Raw genomic sequence first — 19,670 nt, 5'->3', positions numbered from 1 at the left:
CAGAGGGTCCCTCAGAATCAGCTGTTGAAGGTTAACCTTGTCCACGCACGGCAGCTGTCAGCTCCGATTTTCCTAGCACATACCTATAGGCACACCATTTTTCACATTCCTGGGCTCTTCAATAGTTTTGTTAGTGTGAGATTGCATTAAGAGTAAGAACAAATATTTTTAAGGAATAAAAAGAAGCTGGGCATGGTGACACACACCTTTAATCCCAGAATGGGAGGCCGAGACAGGAGGATTTCTGTGAGTTCTGTGAGGGCAGCCTGGTCTACAGAGTTCCAGTGCAGACAGGGCTCCACAGGGAAACCGTGTCTTGAGAAATCCATAAAAAGAAAAGGAAAAAAGAAAAAGAAAAGACAAATTAAAAAAAAAAAGAAAAGAAAAGAAAAAGCGAGCCCGTGAAGTGAGGGGATTTGAACTCGCGCCCCGCCGGATCGCCCTCTCGCTTCCCTCCGCAGGGTTTCCCCGGGTCCCCGCTTCCGGCTGGCGGGGGCGTCCGAGGGCAGCCGAGGACGTGCGTGCGCCTCTGCGTGCGCCCGTGCGTGCGCCGGCCGGAGGCGGGCGAGTCCAAGGGGGCGTGGCGAGCGAGGGGTGGCGCGCGCGGCGCGGCGGGCGGACGCTCTGGGCGCGCACCGCCTCCCGGCTCCCGGCCTCCCCCGCGCGCGCGCGCCGAGTGGTTCCGCCCGACCCCCCGGCTCATTGTGCCTTCTCCTCACGCCGGCCCAAGATGGCGGCGGCGCCAGACGCCCCGGGCCTGTGACTCCTACAAAGAGGGGAGCCGGGGGCCGCACGGGAGCGGCGGCCGCGGCGCAGGCCGGGCCGTCTGCCCTCCGCCGTCCGCCCCGCGTCCGCCCGCCCCCCGCGTCCGCCCGCCCGGCTTCCCGCCGGCGGCCCCGCCCCTCCCCCAACCGCCCGCCTAGCATGGTGCGGCGGCCGCGCGCGCCGACATGGGCGAGAAGCTGGAGCTGAGGCTCAAGTCGCCAGTGGGCGCCGAGCCCGCTGTCTACCCGTGGCCGCTGCCGGTCTACGTGAGTGTGCTGGCGGGGCGGCGGGGGTGGGGGTCGCGGGGCGCGGCGGCTCCGGGCCGGCGGCGGCGGCGGCGGCTGCGGGTCCTCGGCCGTTCCCGGCCCGCGCCCGCCGCTGCCGTTGCCCCGACGCGGCCTGTCGCGCTGTCGCCGCCGCCGCCGCCGCCGCCGCCGCCGGCCCGGAGGCCCCGCGTCTCCGGGCTTTGCAGACCTGAGTCCGGGGCGACGCTGTGGTCCGGGCTACGGGGACCCGGGAGGTCGGGGGCGACCGGGAGGTCGGGGGCGCCCCGCCTCCGTGTCGACGCCTGCCGTCGTCCCCGCGTGCTGTCCCCTCGCGTCCCTTCGTACTGTCGTCGTCCTTCCGTGTTGTCCCCTCACGTCCTCCCGGTTGTCACCTTTGGTGTGGGTGGGCAGGTGCTAAGGGGACCTTAGGAAGTCGGGGAGTCTGTCTCCCTGGCTGGTGGCTGGGCGGGAGGGTTCGGAAGAGTTCCTTCGTGTCAGCGGGCCAGGCTGCACGGCCCTGGGGTGTTGGAGAGGTTGTCACCTCAGGGTGTGCCTCGTGTGTCGTCTGATGCCCGTGGGCTGGCCTGGTGACAGCGTGGGAAGCTGGGGCGGTTGTCTCTCACGTTGGTCCAATGTCTGTGGAGGCTTTGCAAGGTCGGAGAGGTGGTCCCCCCGGTTTGGGTGGCATGGCCCGGGAGGCCTTGGGAAGTCTGGGAGGTTGTCCCCGTTGTCCCCTTTTGTTGGTGGGCAGGGCTGGTGAGACCCTGCAGAATTGGGGGTGTCATCCGCTAATCCTAATGACTCGTAGAAAGTGATAGGCCAAGTGGAAGTGCCAGAGGCGTCCGGGGGTTCTGAAGTCCAGGAGGGACTGGGGAAGTCAGTGTCCTGATCCCTGGTGGCCCTGTGTGTGCTCTGAGTAGAAAATGAAGCATGGCCCGTGGGTGCTGTTGAGTTAACATCCTTACTGGGGACCCATGGCATAATGTCCGTGGCCCGGGACGCTCTTGCGGCTGGCTCTCAACCGCTTCCCGTTAGCATTGGGCAGCTCTGTGTGTGTCCTTGAAAATTCCTACAGCTGCCTGGCGGTGGTGGCGCAGGACTTCAATCCCAGCACTTTGGGAGGCAGAGGCAGGCGGATCTCTGTGAGTTCTAGGATGGCCAGGGCTGTTAAACAGAGAAACTCTGTCTTGAAAAAAAAGATTCCCACAAGTGTCGACTCCCCTGGGGTCGGCAGCATGGCTCAGCAGTAGGTTCTTGTCGTCAAACCTGGGTTCCATCCCTGCTACAGTGGTGAAGGAGGGCACTGACTCCCACAGTTCTCTGACCTGCCCATGTGCGCAGGCGTAATAGGCATTTAAAAATACCTGCCTGTGTGTATGCTGGGCATGGTGGTACACTCCTTTAACCCGACACTCGGCAGGGGCAGGAGGAGCTCTGAGTTCCAGACCCGCCTGGTTACAGTCTGAGAAGTTGGAGAGGTTGTCCCCTCTTGTTGCTGTGACTGGAAGGACTGTGGGAAATCGGAAAAGTTGTCCTCCCATGTTGGTGGTGCCTAAAGGGGCCTCGGGAAGTCTGGGAGGTTGTCTGGTGAGACTGTTTGGGAGAAGGGTCAGACTTCTCATACTTTTCCTCTTAGGACTTAAATCGGATCCTTTCCTCTTTGCGTCTTCAAGGGTCACCATCCACTTTTTTGGGGGGCGGTTTCGAGAACAGGGTTTCTCTGTGTAGCTTTGGTGCCTGCCCTGGATCTCGCTCTGTAGCCCAGGCTGGCCTCGAACTTGCAGAGATCCACCTGGCTCTGACTCCCAAGTGCTGTGGTTAAAGGCGTGCACCACCACCTCCCGGCACCATCCACTCTTCTCAGGGTACAGTTCTGTGAGTTGTGGTCACTGTCACAGTTGAGGTGCAGCACACTTGAACCACCCCCAAGCTCCCTTTGACTGTCCCTCTGTTGTCTGCCTCTTAGCTTCTTGGCTGTCCCTCCTTGTCTTCTGGCAGTTTTGTTTCAGAAAGTCCAATGAATGATCAATAGCGTGTAGCCTGTCACTTTGGAGTGTTCACCATGGAGAATGTGTCTAAGGCTCGCCCACCCACGCTGTCTGAGGGCTCGGGGTTGCCCTTAATTTTTCTTTTAGCTGGGCAACAACATCCTTTGGGCAGTCAGCCAGTTTGGTGATCATTCTGTTAGTCACAGGATACCTGGGCTGGTCCAGTGTTTCTTTCCTGATTATTTCTTTGGTCTTGTTATACAGCTGTGGCTGGCCTGGAACTCACTCTGTAGTTCAGGCTGGCCTTGAACTTTCCGTGATATCCTGCTTCTGCCTCTAGTGCTGGGGTGGTATGTGTGTGTGTGTGTGTGTGTCACTAGAGGCTGTGAGTTTCAGACACCTGAATGTGGACTTGTCCAAACTGAAGTAGTCCCTGGGATACCAAGAGCTGGGTTGCCAGGTCCGTACTGAGTGAACAGTCACCAGCCTGAATTCCCAAAGTTGTCGTAGCTGAGTATGAAGGGTTAAAAAGCCGGTCACAACCCTGTTGGTACCCAGTGGAGTGGTGCTGGCCATTTGCCCCCTCCTTCCCTGGGGATGAGGAAAGCTAGCCCAGTGACCCTGGCCCAGTCTCCACCTCCTGTGAATCAGGCCTTCAGTTGAGTCTGGCGGGAACTGGCTTTCCAGTGGCGGGTGGGAATGACCGCCCAGCGCCTTTCCCTCGCTGGCCCGGATCTCACTTGGCGGGGTTGGCTGTGCTGGCCCAGCCCTGCTCCTGACATCTGCAGGCTATTCCAGCTGTGGCTGTCACACTGCTGTCCAAGGGCCAGCAGGTGTGTGTGTGGGGGGACATCGGCTCCCACATAGCCTGAGTAGAGACAGCCCCTCCACAGTGCCCTCTTCTAGCTTTATGCTTCCATGGAAAGTTCTGCTTCTTAGGAAGCCAGGGCTAGTGCCTGGCACACTCCACACAGTGTCAGACCTGCCATTCCTGCACCCAGGAAGTGGAGGCAGGAGGATCAGGAGTTCAGGACCAGTTTTGGCCACATAGTGAGTTCCACACAAGCCTGCCCCACATGTATCAGACACTGTTTCAGGTCCCTCCCCCCAGTAAACAAGCAAACAGAAAAATCTGTTGCTGAATGATCGTATTACCTAGGCATTGAGAGAAGGGACCATGCAGGTGCACCTGCCCCTGAGGTGGGAGTTCAGCACATTGCATTCCCACCTGCTGTCCCTCCCAGTCTGTTCTGTTTTGAGATGGGGTCTCAGCATACTCTGACTGGCCTCATCCTCCTGCTTCCCCTTAGAGTGCTGGGGCGCTAGGTATGCGCCACCAGGACTGGCTTCATAATCCTTTGTAAAAGCACCTGCAAGCTACCTTTGGTGTCCCTGGGGACATGCACAGAGGACAGAAAGACATTCATCACTCCAGGCAGATTAGGAACGGAGTGTGGCAGTCCCACACTTGAGTAAGGCATCGCCCTGGGCAGGTGCTGGTAGCTTCTTAGAGGACAGCAACCATGCTGTCCACACTCACAAATACCCAGTTTGGGGACCAGGTATGGAGAACTGACAGGTGGGAGGGGACCTCATCCTTATAGCAGTTTAGGACACGGGGACCTCACGGAATGACCCCCTTTGGCATAAAGGATGCAGATGCCATTTTTAGCTATTTGCTTGGCAGGCAGCATTGAGAGGGAGGGCCAGAGTGGCCTTCCTGTTGGTGACTCAGGAGGCCCTGCGTGGTGGGGTGTCCCTCCTGATGAGCTCAGGAGTCCCGTGGGTGACTGGGTGAGTCGTGCTGTGGGTAGGGTGAGCCAGCCTGAGTGTGACTCAGAAGGTAGTTTCTGCTGCTGACCTTCTCGGGTGAGTGTCCCAGCTCACTGTGCACATGTGGGCAGGAGGCAGGTTGACCTTTAGCCTGCCTGTGTGGGCTGACCTGCTCCAGAAGGGAAGGGGTGATGATGGTGGGCTCCTGTGTGAGACATCGACTCTGCGCTTGCCCTTCAAACCCAAGCTCAGGCTACTTGCTCTGTTCCTGATAAGTTCCGGGGAACCCCCAGCTGGGCTTCCCTGTCTGTGGAAGCACTGACCTTTTTCAAGTTAGACTTTCTTTTTTTCTTTTCTGAGATGTTCTGATTCTGTATTCAGGGCTGTTTGGTACTCACCTTGTAGCCCAGGCTGCCTTCAAACTTTGAGCAGTTCTGTCTCATTCTCCCAAGTGCTGTGAGTGTGGGCATGAGATGTCATGCTGGCTTCAAGTTAGATATTTTATTTGGGGTAATTAATTATAGGCTCATGCACTCAGGAATGTTCCTGTGTCCTCACTCTTTGGTTTTTTTGAGACAAGGTTTCTCCATGCAACAGCCCTAGCTGTCCTGGATCTCACTCTGTAGACCAGGCTGGCCTCTAACTCACAGAGATCCCCCTGCCTCTGCCTCCCGAGTGCTGGGATTAAAGGCGTGGGCCTGTGTCCTCACCCTTAATGAAATGAAGCCCTTAGGTTAGGGGGGAACACCTCCTGTGGGGTATGTGACACTCGAGCAGACTTGATCACTCCCGCCTTATGGAAAGATGAACCCCCCATTCTCGTGGGGGTCCCACCCCAAACTGACACTTGGTGATGTGTAGGGACTTCGTGGTTGCCACAGCTAGCAGAGGGGAAGCTCTGGCACTGGCCCCTGCAGAGCTGGGTTCTGGGTGTCGATGATGTGCAGAAGGACCACACGCTGTTGCCTGAAGTTCGGGGGCACAGGCCACCTGCCCCATGTCTCCTGTTGGATGGGTTGTTCTGTTGGCTGGGGCAGTCCTGTCATCTTTTCCCAGGGTCCCCGGAATGCAAGCCAGGTTGGTTGATTTTCCAAAACATGATCTGACCCTGTGCAGTGCAGATGTCCACTCATCTGAGCGTTGCCTTGTTGATAGGTTGATTCAAACATAGACGTCTGCCCTGTGTGGGCACCAGCTCTGGGGCTGAAGTGTGAGGACACATATGACTGCCTTCCGAGGTCCTGCACAGGCTGCTCTGCTGGTAGTGTGGGTATCCCACCGGCAGGATAGAGCTACTGAGGGAGAGCGCTCAGTCTCCTCTGTCTCTCCTCCTCTTCCCCACCCCCTCTCTCTGTGTGTCTACGGACTCCTGACTCTGTCTTCACCTTCAGTGTGCTAGAGTGACAGCTGCCTGTGCATATTAGAGATTATTGTACCCACTGAGCTATATTCCAGCTCGGTAGAGGAGCACCTGACCAGCCTGTGGGAAGCCCTGGGTTTCTCCCCAGGACCCCAAACAGTTCCATTAAGACCTGATTCATACCCAGTACAGTTCATGCATTTAAAGCACTGGCCAGGATCTGTGAAATATTCACAGTTCAGGCAGCTATTACAACTGTCAAGTTCTAGGACAGTCCATCACCCCTGTGAGTAGTTATCTGTCACCAGCACCCATGAGTATACTTTCTGTCTCAGAATGATCTGTTCTGGACATCTGTTGTGGAGCTCCACACTGTGGCCCTGTCACGTGCGTGCATGCATGAGCGCATGCGTGCATATGTGCATGCATACGTGCGTGCACCCTGCCTCTGCCCTGACTTGCAGTGTTTGAGCATGAGGAGGTTCCAGGTCTTAGGCCCCTGAGGAAGGGCTTGTTACAACTTCATCTTAGGATGGAGTGATGGGAAAAGAGCTGGTGTGGCACCAAGGTTGATAGGCATTCATGTGCACCAGGTAGTTTTTTAAAAAGATTGTTTTGTTTTTTTTAAGTTGTGCACAGGTATGTGCTGTGTGTGAGTGTGGAGGCCAGAAGAGGGTGCCGTGTGTCCTCTGTCGCCATCTGTTCCTTTGAGGCAGAGCCTTTTTCTAGACCTGATGATTGAGCCCTTCAGCTGGGCTGGAAGCTATCAAGCTCCAGTACCCAGTTACCACACCCCACCTGGGGCAACAGGTGCTTCCAAGGTGCCTGCCTTCTTACCTTCCTTTCTGCCTGCAGAGCAGGTGCTGTGTGTGCACTCCTGGCCTCTCCAGGGTCCCTGTGCCGGGTACTTGCAGCTGCTGGGGCGCGGTGCACCCCTGTCTCGATGTTGTCTGGGCAGGGCTGCTTGCCCTTGTCTTAGTGCCTGTCTCTGAAATAGGGTAACTGAGCCCGTCCTTTGCCCTCCCACCCTGAGGGAGAGTGGCCTGCAGCAAGGAGGTGACCTGGTGGTAAGCATGCAGTCACTCTTCGAAAGTGACTCACCTGTCACTTGACAGCCCCGGGTAGCTGGTATCACTCCTCCTTGAAGACCCAAGAGACCTTGGCCTGAACACTCTAATAATGATCAGCAGAAGCCCTTGTGGCTGCAGGGCAGGCAGCTGGCACAGATGGACAGGCTGTCTGTGACCTCATCCCTGTCCTCGTAGCTGAGCAAGGACACTTGTCCTCCTGTGGACCTCTGAGTCCTCATCCCACACCCTCCTCCTGTCTTCAGGAAGGCGGGCAGCCAGGAAGCAGGGTGTCCCCGTGTGTGCTGTGAATTAGTGGCCTGGAGTTGGGCCAGGCCCTGGGGCCCTGGGTGGACTTTAGCGTTCAGGGTCAAGTCTAAAAAAATGTTGTCTAGGCTGGGTGTGTCTGTGGTCCCGGCTGCTGCTTGGGAGGCTGGGGCGGGGAGATTGCTTGAGCCCAAGAGTTGGAGGCCAGCCTGCATAGCATTGTGAGGCCCCCCTCTAAAACTAGCGGAAAAGTTATAGACTGAGCTCTCTCTTCTCTTTCCTTCTGTGTATGTGTGTGTCTGGGATGTGGTGTGTGTTCTTGGGGCAGCCCATCAGGCTGAGCCTGTGTATGTCATATCCCCACAGCCCTGTGTGATCTTTTCTAGGGGTCTTCTTCCTCTCACAGGGTACAGTGTGCAGGGCCATATGGGACACTCAGAGCGTTTGGTGCTGCATGTCTGTCTGAGCTGCCCACCTGGAGCCAGGGTCCTTAGTTCCCCCTTTCTGTGGGACCATGTCTGCTAATGTCTGAGGTCACTCTTCAGGCTTCTCTGCAGGATGCATGCCTCTGGTTTGCCCACTGGGGTTCCCTGTGGTCATAGTCTGCCCCCTTGGGATGGGGATGTCGACTCCCTTGAGCTGATCTTGAACACAGCGCTGTGTGAAGTTCCTGCCCCTTTGCCCTTTTGTAGGCTGTGTGTGCTCTGTCTGGCTTTGTTGGTCAGCCCGCATGTGGTCTGAGCAGCTGATAGTCACTGGGGGCGCAAGTCCAGGAGGAAGTTTGGAACAACCTCTCACAGCTTGCTGTGCAATTCCTGGGGTGATGTTATTTGGGGGACCACGTAAGAGTGGGTCTTGTTTTTTTCCTTAGAGACAGGGTTTCTCTGTGTAGCTCTCGCTGTCCTGGAACTCACAATGTTCACCAGGCTGGCCTTGAACTGCATGCCTGCCTCTGCCTCCCGAGTGCTGGGATTAAAGGTGTGTGTGCCCCTGCCATGTTTGGCTTCACTTGAATGTTTTGTGAAGAGCACTGAGAGACTAATGGCCTGTGCCACCACGGCAAGCCTTTTTTTTTTTTCAAATGATGCTGGCCTTGAACTCACAGAGATTCACCTGCCTTTGCTGTGACTAAAGGTGTGGACCATCACACCTGGCCTCCGGGTTTGTTTTTTTTTTTTTGTTTTTTTTTTTTGGTTTTTCAAGACAGGGTTTCTCTGTGTAGCTTTGCACCTTTCCTGGAACTCGCTTTGGAGACCAGGCTGGCCTCGAACTCACAGAGATCCGCCTGGCTCTGCCTCCCGAGTGCTGGGATTAAAGGCGTGCGCCACCACCGCCCGGCTGTTTTTTTGTTTTTTTAAGACGGGGTCTCTCTGTAGCCCTCACTGTCCTGGAACTCGCTCTGTAGATCAGACTGGCCTCGAACTCACAGAGTTCTGGGATTAAAGGCGTGTGCCCCATGTCCAGCTGCACTTGGACGTCTTATGGACCAAGTGAACTACTGTGGTGCTGGTGAAGAGGGTATGGGTGGCACGTGTCTGTGACCTCCAGCAGCACTCTGGAGGCCAGGGCAGGATTAGGCATTTCACACTAGCTAGTCTACATTGATGGTCCTGCTCACAACTCCGGAAGGGACCAAAGTGGCTCAGTAGGTGACCTTCCTAGTGTTTACAAGGCTCAGGGCTCCATCCATAGCCCTGGGAGAGAGAAAGGGACAAAAGGGCTTGGCCACCCAGCAGTGAATTCCTGATGTTGTGCCAGATGTGTGACCAGTGGAGGGTGACCAGTCGCGGCTGTCATCCCTAGATGACATCCCCGTATAAAGAGACCAGCACCTCTCGTGAACCTGGTCTCCTGGGGCTGTACCCAGCATACTCCCTTTCTTCCCGGGTGGCTGCATGCCTGTGCTTTCCTAGAGACCAGTGGAAGGCCAGGTGTAGCCACAGCTGGAAAGAGTCTGTGCCTCTTAGTGTGCACAGCCCATGATTGTCTGTGGGCATAGTAGGGCCCAACGGACATTAGCTCTTGGTCCTCAGTACTTGGGAAGCTTTAAGAACCCTACAAGGGCCAGGTACTGGTGGCACACACCTTTAATCCCAGCACCGAGGAAGAGGCAGGTGGATCTCTGGGAGTTCCAGGACAGCCAGGACTACACAGAGAAACTCTGTCTGAAACAAAACAAAACAGGCAGGCAAACAAAACCCCTGCAGGGCTAGTCCCAGCATGGAGGTGGAGGCAGGAGGACCAGAAAACCAAGGGCTGGGTTGGAGCATGGTGTTTGGGGCTTGCAGAGCATGGGCGAGGCCCTGAGAATCCCCAGCCTCCTGCCTGAGCCTCCTGAGTGCACAGGCCCGCACCAGTGTGCCTGTGTTTCCGTTTTCACTGACAGTGTTGGCCTGGAACTTAGCCATGGCAGGTAATCGTCTGCTGCTGAGGCCTGTCCCCACCAGGCCCTCTGTTGAGGTGCCATAGAAAGAAGACCGACAGTGTGTTCTGGTACTGCCCAATGTTTCCTCAGCTAAGTGGATCCCTCCCCTCCCCGTCCTTTTTCTTTTTAAATTTTATTTTATTATTTTTGTTGTTTTAAAACAGGGTTTCTCTGGGTAACAGCTCTGGTTGTTCAAGCTCTGTCGGCCTGGCTAGTGTTGAAATCACAGAGCTCTACCTCGGGTTAAAGGCGTGAGACACCGTGCCCAAGCCCCTACCCACCCTTTTTTTTTTTTTTTTGAAGATGGTCTTTCTTTTTTTTTTTTTTTTTTTTTTTTTCTTCCGAGACAGGGTTTCTCTGTGTAGCTTTGCGCCTTTCCTGGAACTCACTTGGTAGTCCAGGCTGGCCTCGAACTCACAGAGATCCGCCTGGCTCTGCCTCCCGAGTGCTGGGATTAAAGGCGTGCGCCACCACCGCCCGGCGAAGATGGTCTTTCTATTCCAGGCCAGCCTTGAGCTCCATGCCGCTCAGGAGCCCTTGAATTCCCAGCCCACCTGCGTGCACCATTCAAAGTGCTAGGGTGACAGGTGTGTGCCACCATGTCAGACTTTGTTTTGTGACCTTGCTAGCCAGGCATTTCTTTTTCCTTCCCTTTTTTAAAATTAATTTTCTGTGTTTAGTTGTGTTGCCTGCACGCGTCTGCACCATGTACATGCAGTGCCTGTGGAGACCGGAAGAGGGCATCACATCCACTGGAGCTGGAGTGTGAGCCACCATGTGGGTGCTGGGAATCAAACCTGGGTCCTCTGCCAGAGCTGCAGATGCTCTAACCACTGGACCGCCTCTTGAGCCCCCAGCATTTCTAAGAGCTTCCTGAGTCTAAGCTTGTGGTGGGTGGTGCTCTGCTTGCTTGGTAGCTGTGAGAACTGCCTGGGCCTGCCCCTCCAGCAGTGCTCAGCACCACCATGGTGGGTGCCGCAGGTGCTCAGGAGTGGCTGGGTGATCCTGAGGAGAGGGGAGACTGGGGGTTCACGGCAGAAGTAGAACATGCGCTTTGTTGTTGCAAAGGAAGAGGTGAGGCATTAGGGTAACAGTCTGCCCCCGCTGTGTGGCATCACCGGGGAGACGTGGGCACGTCACTTCACCCCAGCCAGGGCACCAGCCACAGACCACAGAATTGATCCCACAGAGTGGAGCTTAGGCGACCTGTGAGTTCACTGGGGTTACTTAGTGCACGTGGGTGACTCACCCTGGCGTGGTGACTTCTGGGGTGCCCTGCAAGACTTGGCCAGCCACCCGCTTCAGTTCCCTCCCAGGACATGTGATCATGGAAGTTTCACAGACGTCCTGAGCCCTGTAGGTTATACTTCCAGATTTAATGCCCCCCACAAAGCCCCTGTCTAAGTGGGGTCGTCTTCACACAGCCTCAGTGGGAGACTGTCCAGACACGTAGGTTGCAGGGACACTCAGAGCCCCCACCAGTGCTCATGGGCTACGTTGAGTGTTCCCTGTGACCTGTGACTGCACTGCACAGGGTCCACTGGAAGTCTCTAGCTCCTGTGTGCAGAGGGTGATGACCAGAACTGGGACAGAGCTGGGAGGGAGCCTGGGCCCTGGGGAACCCAGCGTGGTGTTTGTGTCTGTTCTCACGAGGCACTGTCACCTGCGGCCATCATCATCCCACAGCTCACTTCCAGGTGTGCAGTGAGTGGAAGGACAGAGAGCTCACAGGGCCACTGGCCAGCCCGGGGTGGGAGCGTTGCGTCGTCATTCTTCTTCCCTCGGTGGCTTCCTGTCAGTCTGCAGTTGGCATCCTTGGGCTTCATCTCATGGTGACAGAGTGAGGTCTGGCCTTGAGTGGTCATGCTGGGGCAAGGCTTGATTTCAGGCACAGCACGGTGCTGGCCAGTGGTTGTGATGTCTGTTTCCCGTTCTGTAGGTGGGGACACTGGCCTGGTGGGACTCTAGGACTTGCCAGCACCCGTCGGGTTTGCAGGGAGACAAAGTTCTGAGTCAGGCTGCAGCTCTGGGGAGTGTTGGGTCAGCACCTCTGAGGTCCCGGTGCCGTGGGTGTGTATTGCAGAACAAGAGTCGGGGTGTCACTGTGTGGTGGTCAGAACCGACTCTGCAGCCTTTTCTCTTTCAGGACAAGCACCACGATGCTGCTCATGAGATTATTGAGACTATCCGGTGAGTGCTGCGTGGGGTATGGGGTGACGGGGGTGGGGTGGGGTCGGGTGGCCTGCTTCCTGATCTTCCCAGCACTTCTGTTGTGCTGTCCTCACTGGGGCCTCCTCAAGTAGCAAGTAGCATGGTGATGGGAGGGGCCCTGGCAGAGGCATCCGGTTTCAGGGCAGCCTGCCACAGCCCTTGCCACACACTGCACTCATCAGAGAGAACCTCAGTTGTTTTCCTACCGTGGCAGGAATGAGCCAGGTCTCATGTCCAGCTCCCTAGCTGCAGCCTCCTATAAGATGGAGCGGGTGTGTGTGTGTGTGTGTGTGTGTGTGTGTGTGAGTGAGTGTGTGTCTGTGTGTGTGTGTGTGTGAGTGTGTGTCTGTGTGTGTGTGTGTGTGTGTGTGTCAGTGCTCCCTGTTTTCCTTCACTAATCCCTGCCTTTAGGTGGATCGGAGAAAGACAGGAGTTCGTGAGGCCCACTAAGATGTGATGGCGCTCAGTGAGGGGCCTCCATCCTGATACCTGCAGGGGCACGATGCCAGGGTGACTGCCTCTTGGGATGGCTCTGGTGCCCTACTTCTGGAGCCTCTGCCCTCTGAGGCTCCCGAAATAGTGGGCGTAGACTAGGGAAGAAAAGCCCGGTAGACCCCAGAACTGCGACCCTGGACCCTGCCACTGGGTGCTTGGAGGTGGAGCAAGCAGTGTGACCTACAGGTCAGCCTGGGCTGCCCAGACCAGGGAGTTGGCTCAGTGGGTGTAGTGCTTACTGTGCGAACCCGGGGACCTGACCTTCATCCCTGGACGCCTTGTGGGGATGGAAGGAGAGGACCAACCAGTCTGCGGAGGTCCTCTGTCCCCCACGCTCTGTGGTACACATGTTGCTCTGTCATGTACTTGTGCATCTGCAAGTGCGTATGTGCACAACTCCACCCCCCCACACAAATAATAACTAAAAAACGTAAAAGTCTGGCAGGGAAAGCTGAGACATTTTTGCGGGTTGAGGTGGGGGCTGCTGGTGGAATAGAACATATCCTCTGGGTGGGTGCTTTCTTGTCTCCCCCACCTAGGCAGGTCAGAGAAGAGGAACAGGGAGACCTAGATGCCGACCCCCCCAGGAGCCACCCTAGCACCTGTCCTTCCTGCATCCCCAGAAACACATCACTGCAGTTCTTAGGACAAGAGCCTGGCTTCTGCCCCCACCAAGCTGGGCGTGGCCAGCCACTGTGTATACCAGTCACAGTGATGGTGAAAAGCAGAGCAGCAGACTGGGAGCCGGCTCCGTGGGTAAAACAAGCACCTGAGTTCAGATCACATCCCTAGAGCCTGCCTAGCCAGACACGGTAGCGTGGGTCTGGGAGCTCAGGGGCAGCCAGCTGCGTGCAGGCGGTGGTGAGCAGGGGTGGTCAAGTGGAAGGCCAGGCCAGCATCTGAGGTCCTGACCTGTGTGTGCACCTGCTCCTGGCCCACGCCATCCCACACATGGGATAATTATGTGGCCACAGACAGAGGCAGCCTCTGGCGACTGACATGCTTCAGGGTTGAGTAGAGGAAGGATTTGGGGAGCACGGAAGCCGTCATTGCTCGGGAACAGGGCTTTTTCCTAGGTGCTCCTTGCCATTGTAGCCTTCTATAACTTTCAGTGTAGGACCCCCCCCCCCCTTTTTTTTTTCTAATTCTTAACAATTTTATTTTACTGCTGGGCATGGTGGCACACAGATCTTTAATCCCAGAACTTGGGAGGCAGAGGCAGGAGCATCTCTGAGTTTGAGGCCAGCCTAGTCTACAGCTTGGTCTACATAGTCAGTTCTAGGACAGTCAGGGCTGTGTAGAGAGACCCTGCCTCTAAATAAATAAATAAATAAATAAATTTTACTATCTGGTATATCCCAGGCTGATCTTGAACATAACAGTGTAGCCTTGGATGGCCTTGAACCCCTGATCTTTCTACCGAACCCAGCTTCTCCTCTAGAGTTTTTTTTTTTTTTTTATTACTGTGTTTGTGTGTAGTTGATGTATCTGTGTGTGTACACATGCACATGGGGGAGGGATCAGAGGACACCTTTGTGGAATTGGTTCTCTATAGGGTTTCTCTGTGTAGTTTTGGTACCTGTCCCAGATCTCGCTCTGTAGACCAGGCTGGCCTCGAACTCTGCCCCCTCGAGTGCTGGGATTAAAGGCATGTGCCACCGCTGCCCGGCTTTGTTTTCTTTTCTTTTTTCTGGGAAAGGTCCCATTATTGGAGCCCAGTCTGGCCTAGAATTTGGAGTCTTTGTGCCTCAGCCCACCCACCATTGCTGGGATGACTAGCGTGTGCCACTAAGCCTGGTTAATATTTTACTTTTTACCATAACACATGAATTTGGTTCTTTTCCACGTCCCAGCACTGTTTGACCTTGGTCTCATAAAATCCATGTGATTTCTCAGTAGCTTGTCATTTCACAGTACACAGTAGTGCCCCCGCTGCCCCCCAGAGTAGGGCTTAGACCAGCAGAAGCTCTGTGTTCCATTTCAGGTGGGTCTGTGAGGAAATCCCGGATCTCAAGCTGGCCATGGAGAACTACGTTCTGATCGACTATGACACCAAAAGGTGAGCAGGAAGGGAGTGAGTGGGCTCTTGGCTTACCGCCTGATTGTCCACACCTTGCCAGCCATCTGTGTAAAGCTTCCAGAAAAGTCTATCTGGCTGGTGGAATGAGGCCATCCCTGGGAATTCCACTCTGAACAACCTTGAATTGGTGCATAGGAAATGAGCAGGGTTGGTGAGGGAGCCCTTGGCTCTGACTAGGTAGGTGTGGGTGAGGCGGTAGGGTGTCTGTCCCTGCCCAGCACCTCTGCTCCTGGACTGAGTGGGTGGAGAAGAGAAGGCATCCCTGGAATGTTGACGAGAGTGGGTTTGTTTACCTCCTGCTCAGAGCCTGCTCCTTCTGGACTGCCTGCAAAGCTTTGCTTGACCCCTGACCTCATTACTAGAAAGGGCTCCTGATGGTGGTCAGCCTTGGTGACCCTGGGCCAGTCCCCTGGGTGGGCCTCTGTCCACCCCATGACTAGCGTCTGGGTGTGAGCCCCTGTGTTGCAGGTCCCCTCTCTGGACCCACAGGGCACAGAAGCCTACCTTTCTGGTGTGTAAGAGACAGGTGGGCAGTCAGGTGACCAGGGCAGGAGCCTCTGTCCTTGTGGAGCTGCGGTGACCCTGTCTCATTGCCTTTGAGTTCATACCCTAGAAGCTCCTCCGGGATTTTACTTTGGCCATGCGAGGAACGCACCCAGGGCCTTGCATGTGGACGCCTGGGCCCTATTGATGGAAGTGTTGGCCTTCTTGACTCACTTAACCTGATCTCAGACTTGTGGAATCACGTGACTCAGCTCCTAAGTAGCTAGGACTTGGGTTGTGTGTGTCACCACTGCACCCTGCCTTGGCTTCTCCACAGCACCTTCAGTTCAGGGAAGCCATGTTTCTGCCTGTGGCTGCTGCTGGCCTGGGTCCCTCCGGAGAAATAGAAAGGACTGTAGCATGCTGGAGTGCTAGGACATGACTGCCTCACACGGGGAGGAAGCTGCTTGTGTGTATTCGTGCCACAGAGCCCCGTCCCCCAAGCATGGGGCTCCCTATGGGCTCTGGACATTGCGAACCTCCCTGGGCATGCAAGGTGTAGAGTAGTCCGGGTCCCCAGAACCGTGCTGCTTCTGCCTGGGTTAATCTCAACGGCGAGAATGAGATTTTTGTTGGGGTGCACCCGAGAGCTGGCCAGCAGCTGCCTCCTAAGGCAGGTTAAACAGAGCATCCCTGGATCCACCTCTTGGGCCCCTGTTAAGGAGTAAAATCACTTGTCGTTTTACAGAAGGGAGACAACGGGGCAATAAGGAACTATAAAAAGACCTTAAAAACCATCATCATTGTGATCAACATGTGATCAGGGAGGGTCAGGTAGGGTAAGGGTATTCTGAAAGACAAACCAAAAAAATAAATAAAAATAAAACCCAAACCAAGGTCATGGGAAAGGTCAGGTTCCAGGAAACAGAGCAACTCAGCTCTTAGAGTAAATAGAAACATTTTTAACAATGAAGCATAATGGCTCCTGCCTTTATGATGGCATCAGGCAGGTTTCTCACCTGGCACTCATAGTGCCCAGGAGTCTTCCCTAATTGAGCCGTCCTGCCCCATGCCTGTCTCGGAAGCTGCAGATTCCTGACCTGGCATACAGAGGCTGGCGGGCTCCACTGCCCACACACTCCTTGGCACTGTCTCTGCTTGTTTCTTTTTAAAAGATTGTATTTGGCCGGGCAGTGGTGGCACATGCCTCTAATTCTAGCACTTGGAGACAGAGGCAGGTGGATCTCTGTGAGTTCAAGGCCAGCCTGGTCTACAGAGAGAGTTCCAGGACAGACAGGGCTACACAGAGAAACCCTGTCTCAAAAAAACCAAAAAAAAAAAAGAAAGGAAAAAGAAAAAATATTTCATTTATTTTTATTTTTGAGTGTGAACCTTGGCCTGCTTGTATGTCTGTGTACCATGTGTGAGCAGTGCCCCACAAGGGCCAGAAGAGGGAGTTAGATCCCCTGGAGCTGGAGGTACAGATGGTTGTGAGCCACTGTGTGAGTGCTGAGAACACAACCCCAGTCCTCTGAGAGAGCAGTCAGTGCTCTAACCACTGAGCAACCTCTTCAGCCTCAATTCTGCTTTCTTTTCTTTTCGAGACGGACTCACAGTGTAGCCCTGGCTGTCTGGCACTTGTTAGGTTAGGGTTGCGTGTGGGCCAGCTTTCTCACGTGGTCCCTACAGTTGAGAGGGCTGGACACGGGGAGGTCTTCTGCTCGGAAGCAGCGCTATGTAGGAACAGGAACCTCTGGCCGCTCGGGTAGGTGTGTCGGTTTCCATGTAAGGGCCTGTGCTCCATCACCTCTTGCCGTGTGTGTGTGTGTGTGTGTGTGTGTGTGTGTGTGTGTGTGTGTGTCTGTGCGCGTGCGCAATGCCCTCATGGGGGACAGGGAAACCTGGGTGGCTGTCCACCTTCCACCTCATTTGAGACAGTCCTTTGTTTTCCCTGCTGCACATGCTCACCCCACCCCCTTCTGTCTTAGACGCATGGGGACCACAGATGTCTGCCCCCTGTCCAGCTTTATGTGGATTCTGAGGACTCGAACTCAGGACCTCATACTTGGCAGCAGGCATTTCAGTTGCTGAGCCATCTCCCCGGCCCTGGCCCAGTCTTTGTAGTAGCTTGTTCCTGAGTTCCTCCTCATCGTGACGTGGTCTGCCCATGGAGCAGGCAGTGGGTGCAGACCGGGTCAGACTGCCCTTGCACTTGTCCTGTGGCCAGACTCTGTCGCAGTGTGCAGCCTCTGGCCGGCCTGCTGTGTAGGTGGTTCTGGATCCCAAGCCTTCCTGGAGGCTTTGCCCAGCCCTCTACATCTGTGAAAGCTGGGTACACTGCAGCCCACTGACGCACCCGCCTTTCTTTCTCAGTTTTGAAAGCATGCAGAGGCTGTGTGACAAGTACAACCGAGCCATCGACAGCATCCACCAGCTGGTAGGTGGCTCCCCACTTGCGCGGCTGTCCACTCCCCAGTGGGTGTGCGTGGTGCTGGCTCCAGGCCCCAGGGCAGACAAGCACCAGGACCTCCTGGTGGCTGTGAAAGAGTGCCGGGGAGGGCAGAGTGCCGGGGAGGGCAGAGTGCCGGGGAGGGCAGAGTGCCGGGGAGGCCGTTGGCCTGGTGAGGCTGGGAAGTCGGGTGGCGGCACGTGAAGCAAGTAGCTTCTTGGGGTCGTTGCATCTCTGCCCACCCCTGTGTGCTGCAGCAGGGGTGCAGGTGTCGGTACCCTTCGGAGCTCTGACATACTTTAGTCTGCTCCTCCAGTTTGAGGGGTGTACTGCTCACAACAGAGCCTCATAGAGCCGTGTTCCGCCTGCCCACCTAAGCCGGCAAGCTGGGTGCAGACAGCAGAGCTCGGCCACTGAGTGCTCAGCACAGGGATCGCTGGCATTGGAGCTTTTAGCAGGCGTTGGCCATTGTGGGGTTCTGTGGTGTCAGGGAACGCTCCTATGAAAGACATGGCTGTGTAGAGACGCTGGGCTGGCACAGGATAGCTTTGTGGCTCTTTGAGCTGAGATGCTCGTGCAACTCTGCAGTGATGGCCCTTGGGCATTGGTCCTACCGTCATCACTGTGCTGTGGGGACACCAGCTGAAGCAGCTCACTAGGGCTCCCGTGGGGCACCGAGAGGCTTGGGGCCTGGCCCCTTCAGCGGGGCTGTCCTGTCCTGTCGCGTCTTATCCCGGTGCTGTGGCCAGCAGTGTCCACGGCCATGAGACTAAGGGGTTGAGCCCTTCTCCCCGAGGGAATCCCTCCTTCCATTTGGAATCTCAGATCAGTAGATGAGTGCCAGGGTGTGCAGGGTATACTCACAGGGCCAGCCTGGCACTGCCGTTGGGAGTCTGCAGCTCTTTAGACTGTTTCTGTCCTTGTGAACTTGAATTAAAGACCCTGTCTCAAGGCTGGAGAGTCTGAGGTGTGTTCTGGGAGGATACATACCTGCCAGGGAGCCTGGAGTGAGGAGGGGCTCCTGGGACCCTGGGACTGGGCTTAGGCCAGGAGGCTTATAAGGTCCAGTCAGAGTTCACCTTCATGTGAGTAACCTAAATGGAATGCCTGAGTTGGTGTGGAGGGATATTGTTCGAATCTAGATGGTCTTTTAATACCCTCCCCCACGCCTTTAATCCCAGCACTCAGGAGGCAGAGGCAGGCGGATCTCTGTGAGTCTGAGGCCAGCCTGGGCTACCGAGCGAGTTCCAGGAAAGGTGCAAAGCTACACAGAGAAACCCTGTCTCAAAAAACCAAAAAAAAAAAAAAAAAACAAAAAACCCGGGCAGGTACCAGGGGAAAGCTGAGAGGTCAGAGAAGCAGCAGCCACCAGTGTTTACGACATCCTCAGCTAAAGAGAGCGGGTTCCTGTCTCCTCGTGCACCTTCCTCTGCCCAGACACCCCTCCCTAGATTACAGGGGTGTGCTTCCCGAGCTTTGCACCTTCCTCTGCCCAGACATCCCTCCCTGGATTACAGGGGTGTGTGCTTCCCGAGCTCTGCAGCTTCCTCTGCCCAGACATCCCTCCCTGGATTACAGGGGTGTGTGCTTCCCGAGCTCTGCAGCTTCCTCTGCCCAGACATCCCTCCCTGGATTACAGGGGTGTGTGCTTCCCAAGCAAAGGCATGAGATCCCAAGTGATAGGATTAAGGGCATGTGCCACCACCGCCTGACCTCTGTGTCTAATCTAGTGGCTGGCTGGCTGATCCTCAGGCAAGTTGATTAGGGTGCACAGTCCATCACCACAGAGAGGTCAGACACAGAAGCCTGGCGTGCCAAAACCGGCTGTGTGCACTTGGAGGAGCACTCACGATGCTGTGTGTTATTTTGTTTGTGGTCTTTGGGGTGCACCCAGTAGGCTCTTTATCACTGAGCTACACTCCAGCCCCCACTTTTTGTGTTTGTTTATTTTGAGACAGGGTTTCTCTGTGTAGCCCAGGCTGTCCCGGATCTGGATCTAGAGACAGGATAGCCTCAAACTCAGAGATCCGCCTGCTTCTGC

The 19,670-nt window shown here is 55.7% G+C and overlaps 1 protein-coding gene across 7 annotated transcripts in view; it reads left to right on the top strand.

Moving 5' to 3' along the window:
* The first annotated feature begins 858 nt into the window (after positions 1–858).
* The window catches only part of Dot1l (DOT1 like histone lysine methyltransferase), a 42,825-nt gene continuing 24,013 nt past the window's right edge, over positions 859–19,670 (top strand). For 6 of the 7 annotated variants that reach the window (XR_008220320.1, XR_008220321.1, XR_008220322.1 and 3 more), the window contains exons 1-4: positions 860–1,031; positions 12,058–12,101; positions 14,602–14,676; positions 17,554–17,617. Coding sequence is in view for 4 of the 7 variants with exons in the window: in XM_052747090.1 (XP_052603050.1) it covers positions 951–1,031; positions 12,058–12,101; positions 14,602–14,676; positions 17,554–17,617 (264 nt within the window). In the remaining 3 variants the exon portion in view is untranslated. Of the gene's footprint in view, positions 1,032–12,057; positions 12,102–14,601; positions 14,677–17,553; positions 17,618–19,670 lie in introns of all 7 variants that reach the window. The other variant, XM_052747089.1, reaches the window with a different exon arrangement.

This window comes from Peromyscus californicus, unplaced genomic scaffold (assembly GCF_007827085.1).
Source record: "Peromyscus californicus insignis strain IS unplaced genomic scaffold, ASM782708v3 Scaffold_1__1_contigs__length_55948999, whole genome shotgun sequence".
In the NCBI taxonomy this organism is placed as follows: domain Eukaryota; kingdom Metazoa; phylum Chordata; class Mammalia; order Rodentia; family Cricetidae; genus Peromyscus; species Peromyscus californicus.
The sequence above is the reverse complement of the archived record's forward strand: the minus strand, read 5'-3'. Positions and strand labels throughout refer to the sequence as shown.